At 37.7% G+C, this 13,156-nt stretch overlaps 1 protein-coding gene across 1 annotated transcript in view; it reads left to right on the top strand.

Moving 5' to 3' along the window:
* Nucleotides 1–12,351, top strand: part of NR3C1 (nuclear receptor subfamily 3 group C member 1) — a 150,031-nt gene extending 137,680 nt beyond the window's left edge. The window contains exons 7-9 of the mRNA XM_045027234.1: nucleotides 3,990–4,120; nucleotides 7,191–7,348; nucleotides 8,025–12,351. Of these exons, the coding sequence (XP_044883169.1) occupies nucleotides 3,990–4,120; nucleotides 7,191–7,348; nucleotides 8,025–8,177 (442 nt within the window). The 3' untranslated portion in view covers nucleotides 8,178–12,351. The remainder of the gene's footprint in view (nucleotides 1–3,989; nucleotides 4,121–7,190; nucleotides 7,349–8,024) is intronic.
* The last annotated feature ends 805 nt before the right edge of the window (nucleotides 12,352–13,156 follow it).

The raw sequence follows: 13,156 nt of genomic DNA on the forward strand, positions 1-13,156 counted from the left end.
TTTTAACATTTTTAGAAGGTCTCTTTCTATGTCTATAATATATAACTAAACTATTGTTGTATGTAAAGTAAATAAGGTTTTTTAAATGTTTAAGAAGCTTCATTTAAAATTAAATTAAAATGCAGAGCCCCCTAGACCGGTGGCCAGGACCTAGGCAGTGTGAGTGCCATTGAAAATCAGCTCGCGTGCCGCCTTCAGCACCCGTGCCATATGTTGCCTACCCCTGCAATAAAGTGACCTAACTCATATCAGTTTTAAAATCACTATCAAAACAAGAACCCCACTAGAGGAATAATAAGTAATGCAGTCATCTAATTAATGCTCCACTTATAAGAACAGGCAATAATTACATACTGGAAAGGAAAACCACTGTTTAATTACACTATAATTGCAATGCAACTACTCTGTATTACTGTATTGCTGTTCTGAAACGAAGGGTATATCTGTATATGCCCACTCAGACCTCTTCATTTACTGTGTGTCCTACGCAATAATAAATCCTTTGCACTTTGTGTATTCGTTGCTTTTCATGCACTGTCCAAAGACTAGGCCACGTTAGGTACTGTCATTAAGTATTATACCCATTTTATATGTGGATAAACCAATTCACAAACCCGTTAAATTACTTTCTTGCTGTGTGGCCATATGTAAGGAATAGCAGTGGAAAAGAACCCAGGACTCCTGCCTCTTGGTTGGTTCCCTGCTCCATCATTTGTACATAATCCTTTTGTCCCTTTCCTTCTTCCCTGTGCATCACTGTGGCAGCTGAGATCATCTGATGCTCTCCTGCCATGAGATCTCAGAGTGGAATGTCTGGGACCTGCTCCCAGACTGTTTCCTAGCATTGAGAACCATCCACTGAATTAGCTTTCCCCTTGTTCTGACATAGCCTGTCTGTTCCCCTTCAGGACACAGTGCAAAGCTCATCTGTTTACTTAGCCTTGTCTGAAAGAAGGTAGGGTGTGTTTATACTCTGCTCTTTTTGTAGAGAGTGCATTTTATGTAGCTTTGGTAATATTAACATTTGTGTTTGGCTTTGTACAGGCACCCAGATATTTACTGATGGGTGTATTTATAATAGATAAAAATAAATAACAGACTGGCCTGTTTCATAATATTTATTTTAACCTTCTGCCCAGAAATGGAAATATTTTACAAGAGGAAAATTGCTGAGCTTTGTCACAAAATGTGTTACAATTACTCAGTTTAAAACACTTCGATGCCCGAAGGAGACATCAGAAAATTAGCAGACTTAGTGTAGATTTATGGCCAGATCCCAGAGAAAAGGTAGGTCTCTTAATGTTTATTCCCAGCCCCATATGACCTGATGCCTTGTAAGATTACTGTGTATTCTTTCAGCTGCTGTTTGATTGTTAAACTTTGGCATTAGGCTTTAGTTTCTAGGGATAGATATAGAAAAATGACACAAATAGTAGTCTTAATATAGTTCAAAAAATGGTACTGCAACATGCATTTGTAAATAGGGTTTTCCAGAATTGTATTCAGATTTGTTTATAATAGTCTTTAAATGGTCCATGTTTCTTGCTGTGCAGTCACTTTCTTAAACTGCCCATCTCAGTTCATATTCTTTCTGTATTTTTTATTGTGTCCTTGTGGAAGAAGCATATGCCTTCCTGTTTTCAATTTAGTTGTTTTTATTTAAATGATAATTCCTGGGCTGAACATTTTTGTGAGTGTATAATGCATATTTCTCTTGCATGGGGTAGTGGAAGGAGACCTGAAAAATGATCCCAGCTTTGAAAAAAAAATTGGGAAAATTTCATACACAAATCCTAGTTTTACTTCTGGGGGAATTCTGCGCCAAAAATTAAAAATTCTGCATACAATATTTTAAAGTTTGCAAAATTCTGCATATTTTATTTGTCAAAATAACACAATACAATCGCTCCAAGATACCTGTCAGCAAGTATTTCTGTTACAATACAGATAACAAAAAAACATTCTGGAAATGTTTTTTGACAAATAGATTCCTTACTAGGCATATTACTACAGAACTTCAAGTAATAATTCATTTAAACTATAATGCAGACACGTATTTCCTGCACCCCTCAGAAGCAGTGCAAAAGCTTGGTGGAGATAGGGGTAACAGAGGGAGAGGAAAGTAATTGCTGGGAAGGAGCCTGGGAGTGAATCTGGAGAGTTGTTGAGTATGGGTGGGAGAAATATAGAACAGGTTTTTGGTTGGGGATTGTTATGGAGATGAGGAGCCTCCCCCATGCAGACCCTGGCTGACCCTTAGCCTCTCCCATTCGGCCAGGCACAAATGCTCCTGTCCCTATGTGGTCCTGCACCCCTACTCAGACAAGCATAGCTGCCCATGTCTCCATGGGTCCCTTCACCTCTGTCCTTTTATGGCCCTGCAACCCTACTCCCATTCAACCCTGGCTCGATTTTCTCACCTCACTCGCTTCTATGCCCCCGCCCCAGTCTGTCCTCCCTACTAGCTCTTCTGAACCCCAGTCTATCCATCCCCCCATATCCATGCCTCCTCACCTGGCCCTCTCTGTGGCTGGCTGCTCTGGGCCGTCAGCCAGCTGCCCTCTCTTTTGATTTTCCCATCAGCTCCTGGTGGGCAAAAAGGGTAATTGCATTGTGACACCTCTTGTGGCTTTCTTTTGCCTCCCTGTCAGAATCAGTTATTGTGCAGGGGGAGAATCTGTGGTGGGGGGGACATTAATTCTATGCTTGCACATGGTGCAGAATTCCCTCAGGAATAAGGTTATGTTATATTGGGATTTGAAGCTCTTGGATTATAAATTGAAAAGTAATAGAGTAAGATCTGTGTTAAGGAAGACTACATTTAATCTTTAAAAAAAAAAAAACCCTGCTAACACCTCATTGAAAAATTAGAAAATCAGCCTATTTGAAACAATTCACCTTTTGTACTATCATTTTTCTGTTTATCTTCTCCTACCCTTTTTTTTCCACCAACAATTTGCGTGAATGCAGCCTCTATGCCTCTCCCTCCTGCCCACTTTCAGAGTTGATGTGGTCCTGTTTCTTGTTCCCCTCCTGAAGTTGTAATCCTGTTAGAGCCATATTCACAGCAATGAATTGTAATTGCCAGGTGGGAAACTAAACAGGATTGTTAAGAAGGAGATTTCCCATCCTGATGCAGATTTCATTAGACATAACGAATGAGTGAGAAGATACTGTAAATGCATAAACATAGTATTTCAGCCAAACTGATTCCAGCATATGGTGCTTTTCATCTTCACTTTCTAAACCATGTTTAGAAACCTGATTATAACTGTATGTATTAAAATTTATCTGCTAGATTTGGCACCTCTTTGAGAACATCACAGGATGCAAGACTAGTAATAAAGTAGCTTTGAAGGCTAAGCTATAACTAGGGAGGTTGTTCTAAAAAGACTTAATGGTGTCATTAGTGATGAACAGATTGGTAGTTTGGCCTGGGAGCCTAAAGGAGCAAGGTGCCCAGTTAAATTCAGTAGGATATGGACACCTCACTCCCTTGGACCCATTTGAAAATCCCAGCTTAGTATGTCATTTCATTTCACTGTAGCCAATGGATCACACTGTTAAATGTGTAGGATGCTGGTCTTGGGAAGAGAAACCTGTCGCAAAGCTACTGAATCTGAAAATCTGTTTACCTCAAGATGGTGGTGAAATCTCAAAAGTTGTCTTTTGGCGACCAATAGGACTGCTAGGTTACCGAATGCATGGCCTGGCTTAAATAAGCTTCTGTTGTGAAACTGGGTTTGTCTGTCGGCATACAAAGTGGGATTTTAATACTTTATTCCCCGTTCACTTTCAGACCACTCTCTAGATCCAGTTAGCAGAACAGTAGTCCCAAACGAATTCACCAGTTGTTGAAAGTGAAGGTTCTCCGGTTGAAACTTCAGTGCATACAATAAGAATCTTTTTTTTTTCTTTTTTACCCCTAGGATGAAGATATGGAGAGCTAGACATTTTACTTAATTGATTTTTATTCTGTTATTTTTCAGGCAGAGAATGAATTTGCCCTGTATGTATGACCAATGCAAACATATGCTTATGGTTGCCAATGAGCTATCACGGCTTCAAGTATCATATGAAGAATATCTCTGCATGAAAACCTTGCTGCTTCTCTCTACAAGTAAGTGGCCAGTTACAAAATCTGTCTGAAGAATGAATCTTACAAATATCATGAGATTGTATGTGTGTATTAGGTTGATGGTATGGCAAGTATCTCGCACAAAGTTAAAGCTCAGAGTCTGAGCTTCTTACTGAGCACTATGCAAAAATGTTACTCTTCCAGCATGACTGCAAGGTGCTATTGAAGGAAACTGCTTCTGATTATTGTAACAGGATATATTATTAAATTGAACCGGTTCAATGGTAAGATATTGCAGCCTATATGTTCAAACTATTGTACGTCCAGCATGCAAGTTTGTTCCAAGATCACAAAGCAAGAATCTTCAGTGTGCAAAATTTCAAGCTATTCCATCAGTAGTTTCCCTCAGTGTCCTGGCACAGGACCCCACTGCAGCCTTTGCCTTCCAAGCCCAAAAACTGGGACAAAGGTTCTTTTGAAAGGAAGCATTCATAGTCTCTCAGCTCCACACTTCTACGTGTATTGTGGGGCCTTTGAAACTGAAGTTATGAGACAGCCACCTGACAGCTCTCTTTAAACTCCTCGAATGTTTTGGATATACAACATAAATCTTTGGGGATGTACACCAAGTCATTTCTTAATTCTCTAGACACCATCCTATAGACACACATGCTGCTATTCTATACAAAATAAAAAATCTGCTTCAAACCCCAGGCCAAAGGTAAATTTTCAAAAGCATCCAAGTCTCATTGATTTTTCACTTTTCAAAATGAGTCTTAGGGTAACATTGTCAAAAGAACTTTCACTTGAGAATTTTTGGCCTCCGAGAAAACTTTTTCAAGTCAGAATCATCATTCAAAACTGGGAGAAGGCAACAGTACTATCTCTTATCCCATGTACAATAACCCACAAAGCAACATTGGTTCAAACTGAGACAAAGATCTCACCTGGTGCAGGTGAATATGTGCTAGAGAGTAATTTGGGCTCATGTTTTTTATTTTACTTACATATGACATTGATGGTAAGTTATCCACGTTTCATAAACTTTACAACTTTGACTGCAGATTTGTATGCTTGTGTGTAAGGGACAGAGGGGATGCCTTCATATGTGGCTGTGCAGCACCTTGTAGAATGGGGCTCATATCGTATTGGGGTTCATGGATGCTGCTATAATATGTTTTAAATAGTAGTACATATAACTGCATGTTCCCTCTGTATAATAAAACACAAAAAACTGTTAAAAGAATTGTAAGGTTACAAAGCACTCAGAAGCTAGGAGATGACAGTATTAAAGTGCACTGTGCAACCATAATTTGGCTCCCTTGTGCTTCTGCATTACGATAGTCTTTCATTTTCCTTCAGGACTCTTACCTCGTTCAGTGCACAGAATGGTACAGCACTCACGTAATGTGCCACTATTTCAGTGTTTTGTTGTTCTCTTTGTTCTGTGTGTGGCTCTATGCCTTATTTGCTCCACACTATTCAAACCCTGCTCTGAAGACAGAATTATTAACTTCTTCTTGGGCTTTTCTCTGGCACTCAGTATCTGAGTGTTTCACAAAGAATAATGAATTTATTTTTGCAGAACACCTGGGAGATGAGGGACGTATTAGCCCCAATTTACAGATGTGGTACAGAGAGGATTAAGGTCAAAAGTATCCACTCTGAGACACCTATAACTGATTTTGAGAGTTTGTAACATAGCACTTCGTATGTTCAAGACACATTTGCAATTGACTTCCATTGCAAATGATAAGCACTTCTGTAAATCAGACCACAGAGTTTCAAGTCAGGTACCAGAAATGATCACCAGTTAGTGACCACCTGTGAAGAGATTGGTTTAAGTGACATGCCTAGCATCACATTGGAATTCTATGACAGAAGGAGGGATAGAATCCAATTCCCCAGGGCAGCATTCGGCTATCTTTACTGTGAGACCCTCCTTTCTCTTCCTGCAGTTCCCGTCTCATTCATTTTACATCTTCCAACTTCTGCAAACACATGAGGCAGGGGCCTTACAGTCAGCAATTTTCTTCACTACACAGCCCTGATTCATCCATGGAGTGAGTCCAGACTGCACTGAATGAGAGAATGTTTATGTGGAAAAAATAGTATGTGTTCATATAATTAAAGACTGTATCATGATGAGTTTCCGCAAGCAGGCAAAATTAAGCTTCCAGAGACAACCTTACCTCTAGCATTTCCTACCTTTTGAGTGCTTGATTTTGTAGTCTTAATAAATCTCTTTTACCAGTGGAGGGGGGAGGGTGTAAAATTTCTTAGGTTTTTAAAAAATAAACTGGGAAAACCATATTCCATCATATGGCATCATATTGACATACATGGGTCATAAGCAAGTTGGGACATTTAGATTCACCATGCAGATATCTGCCACATGAACTTATGGAGTAACTCATAGCAGTAGTAGGTTGTCATCTTCTGTGTGGACCATCACTAGAAGGGGATGAGATATTTTGTAAGAGTGTTTCAAAGATGTCTGCCCTGCTTATCCCAGGCTCTGCCCAGCCAGTCTCAGTTCTCCTGTCACAAACACACTGCCTCCCCATCTGATCTGTGTCCTCTCTTACCCCCACCGCCTTTCCAACACCCCACTGGATACCAGTCCCAAACTCCCCATACTGGCCCCCGCCTTCACATCTACCATTCCTTCCCCAGTCTCTTCTGCCCCTTCTTCCCTCCCTCCTATTTCCAGTCTTCCCTCCACCAGCTCCTTAATTCACTCCCAGGCTCTTTCTCCCTAATCTACTCTCCACCTCCCATCCAGTTCTTATCTCCTCTGTGTTCTAATCGAGCAGCTGCCTCATCCAGGCTTTCTGAGCCCACCAGGGGAAGAAGCTTTCAGAGCGCAGAAGAGAGGCTCCCTACCCTCAGTTTAGGTGCCCAGATCTGTACCTCAAATGGCCCAGAGATGTCGGGAAGTGCAATTGCAGGACAAGTCCTGCTTAGGCCCAGATACATATTAAAATACAAGTCCCAGATTGTATTCCCCTTTGGTCATGGAATTAATGTGAAAAGAGCACTTTTTTAACCACATGTATAGTAGAACCAGCTGAGATCTGTAACATCTCAAAGGTTAATTTCAATGTTTCAGTTCCCAAGGAAGGCCTGAAGAGTCAGGCTCTGTTTGATGAGATTCGTATGACGTACATCAAAGAGCTGGGGAAAGCCATAGTGAAGAGAGAGGGGAACTCGAGCCAGAACTGGCAGAGATTTTATCAACTGACTAAACTTTTGGACTCCATGCATGATGTAAGTTTTTAAAATGTGCACTGTACATGTTCTGTATAGAGAAGTTTGTGGAAAGGTACTGTGCCCTTAGAACCTGAACTTATCAGACCAGATAGAATGGTTAAGAGAAAATACTTTGTTCTCTGAAGTTTTTGTAATGAATACATGTTAAAGGGACACTGTCAGCTTAAAAGAAAAAATCAGAAGTGTATTTTTTTGTCTTTTTATATGCAACACCTAAGAAGATTAATAGAAAATTATTAGAGAATTTTGCTGTTGTTTTTTAGTTTATTTACTTGGTGCAGAATTTTGACAGTCAGTCTCAGGGACAAGTGTAGTATAGTACTTGAAACACCTTTTAACTCGTATTTTGAAACTGACTAGATTTAAAGTTGATTGTCTCTCTTTTAAAATAGAGTAACACAAAAATCTTTTAAAATCTATTAATAGTGTTTTTATCCTATCATTTTATGTATGTCATTACAGAATGACACACTAGTCAATATAACATTACAGCCTTTAAATAAGCCTTTTAGCTAAGTTTTCAAGTATTTTGTGTTTATCCCCATTTTAGAGTGGTATATACTAGACCTCTATTATAGCAAAATATTAATAACAATGAAGAAATACAGTACCAAAGCAGTGTTTTTTCTCTGTGCATTAGCATGAGACTAAATCTTCTCTTTATCAACTGTAGGTGGTTGAAAATCTTCTAAGCTTTTGCTTCCAAACGTTTTTGGATAAATCCATGAGTATTGAGTTCCCAGAGATGTTGGCAGAAATCATCAGCAATCAGATACCAAAATATTCAAATGGAAATATCAAGAAACTCTTATTTCATCAGAAGTGACTGCCTTAATACAAAAAGATTGCCTTAAGAAAAAGTCAAACTATAGCTTTTTTTGTACAAACTATCAGACTTGTTAATTTTTGTCTTGCAACGGTGTTTCTTTTGTAATTATGCACTACATGTGGTTTACAGAGGGCCAAGACTTAAGCTACAGAAGCAGCAGATTGCTCACATTGGATGATTAGAATGGGTGGGGAGAGGAAAGAAAAGGTAAATAACCCTTATGTGCTAGGAATTGGAGTTCTCCTGCTAGTGCAACATCCACGGCTGCTCCAAAACTACTGGTGTCAAGATCTGAGGCTGATTTACGAGCATTCTGCTAGTAATTTCTGCAGTTGGCTGGATAACATTTTCTGGGTTTTTTTTCCAGTAAAATGATTTGGGTTTTTTGTATAGTTAAGGTAGCATTTTGATTTATGCATGTAACCTGAAGAAAGTTTACAAGTGTATATCAGAAAAGGGAAGTTGTGCCTTTTATAGCTATTACTGTCTGGTTTTAGCAATTTCCTTTAACTTTATATACCGTGAACTAGGCTTGCTCATTTTTTTCTTACATAATTTTTTGTAATACTTCAAGATGCCTATTGTACAACTATTTTTTAAGGTGGGACAGCTTGTAGCTTTCCTAAATGACCTCTAGCCATTAATCCTTGAGCATATTCATGTGAAAATGGGTTGGCTTTTCTAACCTGGTTGCTTTAATTGTCAAGATGACCATAACAATTTGGCTTGGCTTTTTTTGTTTTTGGGTTTTTTTTAGGGTGCAGGGTAAAGTATGCTCAAATCTAGTCCAAGTAGACATGAATGAAACACACACTTGTGGTATATGTGAAATTGTGTTGGATATACAGATCATAGAAAATTAGCCCAGTCCTAATTGGATGTAAATGAGCAGGTTATTTTATACAAAAAACAAAGCTGATTTTTGCATATAGTACAACAGCCATATGTGCAGTAGTCTTGGGCTGCATCAATGTCAAGATCAGTCCTGACTGCCCATCAGGAAACTTTCATAAAAATATGTATAGCTTGTTGTGTGTGGAGAAATTCACATTTTTCATACACATAAATGTCTCATCATACAAGTTGATATGGAAAAAAAATATTGGCTTATGAGACAGACTTGTAATTATGCCTAGATTTTTTTTAATATTGTATTGGTTCTTGAAGGGTTTTCTTCAATTAGACTTTTACCTTTAAGCAGACAGTGAAACAGACCAACTGTACTGACACATTGCAACTTGCTGGGTATACAAACCTCAGACCTGAGAGTGGTTAGTCACCCATTTTCACACTTTCATCTGTCACTGATTGGTTCATCTTCTTTTCCTGGAGAGCAGGAAGGTTCCGCTACTGATTTTGTAGTTTAGAATTGTACGTCAGACTTCTGTCTTTGTAAGGCTGCATCCCGTCATGTCAAATTACTAGTGTGCCATAAAATTACCATATGTATTGTGAACTACTTCTTGTCACCATTGATAATGATGTTTTAAATAGTTTAGAAGCTGTAGTAGCCCTTAACAACCTTCTGTATAAGCATAATTTAAATACTCACTAAGCCACCCTGAAATTAGATTTTTATTCAAAGTGACCCAATTATTTGTGTAATAGAAAATGGGGGGGGATCTAATTGATAAAATATGAAATCTCTAATATATTTTTATATTTAGTTATAGTTTCAAATATATGTAATTGGTATATTCACTAATCTAAGCAAAGAAGGGAAGGGATACTGCAGCTTTAAAAGCAATTTATTGAATGATTGTTAAATAGCTTGTATAGTGTATAATAAGTGATTTTTAGATGACAGATTGCTTTATCATGACACATGATTATAGTTTTTGTAGGGGTCACAAATATGCTGAATGGTAACCCATACAAATTGTGGTTTTTCTGGAAGTATTAATACTGTTAGCATAGGTGTTAGGTATCCAAAGAGGTACTTTTTTTTTTTTTTTTAAAGGAAGAAACCCATGCTGAGTGGGTTGTTCCTAGGGCTGAAATTTACATTCATTAGATCACTGTATGGAACCACATCTTGGAACTTGGAACCCATGGTTGGTTACCCTTCACATTCCAATAGTAAATCTTCAGACTTGGTAGGTTTACTTGACCTCTACTGCAAAAAATGTAAACTGAAAAGATGTATGAACTTATGGGGTTAATTTCATATACAGCCTCACATGGCATAGCAAAAACAGTTTGAAAAATTTGGCAATAATATGCATACAGGTACCAGCAATATGTAAATATAGAGCATAGGGTGTTCACAATACACTAATACATTTCTATTGTTCAGCAAAAGTTTGTTTCCAAGTGAAATAGGAAACTGCATTTTTGTCGTCTCTTACATCTTTTTTTGAATGTTATACCTATTAAAAAGATGTATTCAGTACTTGTGAGTAAAATACCACATTTAATTTTAAAAAATCATTCTGTTCTCTCTGAATGATCTCTAAAGAATATGTACATTTTGTAACAGTTAAGCTAAACCTCAAAAAGTATTTTAACTATCATTGGCAACCCAACTGGATGAAAATATTTATGCTGTTTGAGGCACAGTTAGGAGATTCACAGTGTTTGCTTTAAAAAAGGCTCTTTAATTAAAAGGATGAGCTTCAAAACTGTTCTTATTTCAGAGAATGATCTAAAACTTAATCTGAGACACTCCAGTGCATTAATCTCTCATTTTAGTCCCCGATACCTCAATTCAAGATCTCAAGAAATTTCATAGTGTGTGTGGACAAAGGTATGTGCTGTTATTTGTTTGCCAATAGAAAAGTAACTGAAATGTACATGAACAAAATAGTATTACCCTGTGAGAATAAGTACTTCAGAGGAAAGAGGCTCTAACCCCTTTGATCTGTGTGCCCATATATTCATTCTTGAGTTATGGATTCAAAGAAAAGAGGAAACTGTGATGTCGGAAGAGAGAATTCATTCTGTATGTGCTGTTAAAGTCTTAAACCCACACCATTTTAAATATGCAATCATTTAGCAATCAGTGAAATGTTATACGGTCCCTGCACGATTAGTCTTTTAGCACTGGGAAAAACCTACACTTTAGATAAAGCAGAGAGAATCCTGATTTCTGTCTCTTCAGTGCCTTATCACATAATGCATACATCTGACAAAGGGACATTTGGACGGCCCTAGAGATACATGCTGTATGTTATAATTGCACATGGAAACTGAAAGGAATGGCCTTACATAGGATAAGCCAGGGCATGGGATGGAGAGAGGAGGAACTTTAATCTTGTACAGTGTTTTTGTAAAACAAAATTCTACTTAGAATCTACTTTGCAACTGGTAAGAGAGGAAGAATGTATGGGATTAAGTGCCAACATAGCTTAAATAATAGCCTCTCTAGTCTCACAAAAATTAAGTGTTGAGAATGGGCAAGAAGGAGGAGAAAGTGCCTGGAGCAGTGAGGAACAGTAGCCCAAATCCTGTTTCTCTTAGCCACACTTCAGTGAAACTGTTTGTGAGAGTTAGGACTGCAGGAGCCAACCCAATGAGAGAATGTTAAAAGGATTGTATTATATACTAGTTGAGTGATTAAAAGCTCCGCCATTTGTCAAGTCCAAAGCCAGTTATTGATGCATCAGTGATGTCACATAGGAACCAATTTTTCAGGATAGGAATAGAGCCTCTTTACAACAGTTTAAAAAAAATGCTTGGAGGGTTTTACTTCTGATAAAAGGCTGTATGTATGAAAATATACCCCAACCCTAAACTAATTTGCTTAACAGCATAGATTCAACAGTGTGTCATTATTCTATTTTGTATATTAAACAAAAGATATATAATGGGGACAGAGCCTATATTATACTGGTGTATGACATATTAAAAAGCTTTTTTCATTATTTTTTATCACAGTAATTTTAAACAGTGTAAAAATTAAAACCAGTGACTCCTGTTTAAAAATAAAAGTTGTAGTTTTTTATTCATGCTGAATAATTCTGTAGTAACAATTCTGTAGTTTTCACCTACTCAGTGAAATGTTGGACTGTAAAATCTTGTGTGGAACTGTTGAACATTTATTTTTCATTTAAATTTGCTGTTCTGGTAATACAAAACCACACATCTGTACAGAAGTTGCAGTAAATGTGAACCATTTACAGCAATGCCAAATAATGGACAGAAATCACATAATAAAATTCTGCTTTTTTCATTAAATAGCTCCAAAATGCTTTGGTATAGTTTTTGTTGTGTATCTGACAAAGATTATTGAAGCCAGTTAAACCAATCAGTTTATTTTATTCTTCTCCATTCACCACATACTCAGGAATTAACATCTTATTGGTCTAAAGCTAGTCTCTTCTGTAGTTAAGTTATGGAGTGCAAGAATTTCTGACGGCTAAACTCAAATTAACTGAAATGTGCAGATTTAGCAGCCCTCTCAGTAAAACTAAATTAAAGTAAGAAAAACATAAGAATTAAAATCAATACCGGAAAAACAAATTGATTTAGAAATAAAGAGTGCCTGCTAGAATTACAATTTGTCTGAAGAATTTGAAGTTCTAAATGATGGAAAGAAAAGGTCCTTGCCGTGGGGCTGCGTGGGAAGCTGAAAGGGTTAATGCAAGGAGAAAAATCAAAACATTGGCCACTGAACACTTCTTTTCTGCATATGTAAGATGCATCTAGAAAGCACTGTGAATAAATGTCTTCAACAAAGCATTGTTTACATATAAATCCGCCTAGGCGTAGTTCCAACATGGTTTGAATAGTCTGTGTTTGCACAGCAGTAATAAAAGAGGGAGCAGCAAAAACTTAAGAGATAAGTCTGCAGTAATTATACCATTACAACAGTAATGACCAAACCATTTTAACATGTGGTCTGTACTGTGATAACAGGGTAAAGTTCTAGACTGTGGCTTATCCCATGGCTGCTAGTCTCTATGAGACGTGCTGACCACTATCTCCCCATGCTTGATTGTCCATGGTAGTTCCCATCAAATCCTGCCCTTTAAGAT

This window comes from Mauremys mutica, chromosome 8 (assembly GCF_020497125.1).
Source record: "Mauremys mutica isolate MM-2020 ecotype Southern chromosome 8, ASM2049712v1, whole genome shotgun sequence".
NCBI lineage: Eukaryota > Metazoa > Chordata > Testudines > Geoemydidae > Mauremys > Mauremys mutica.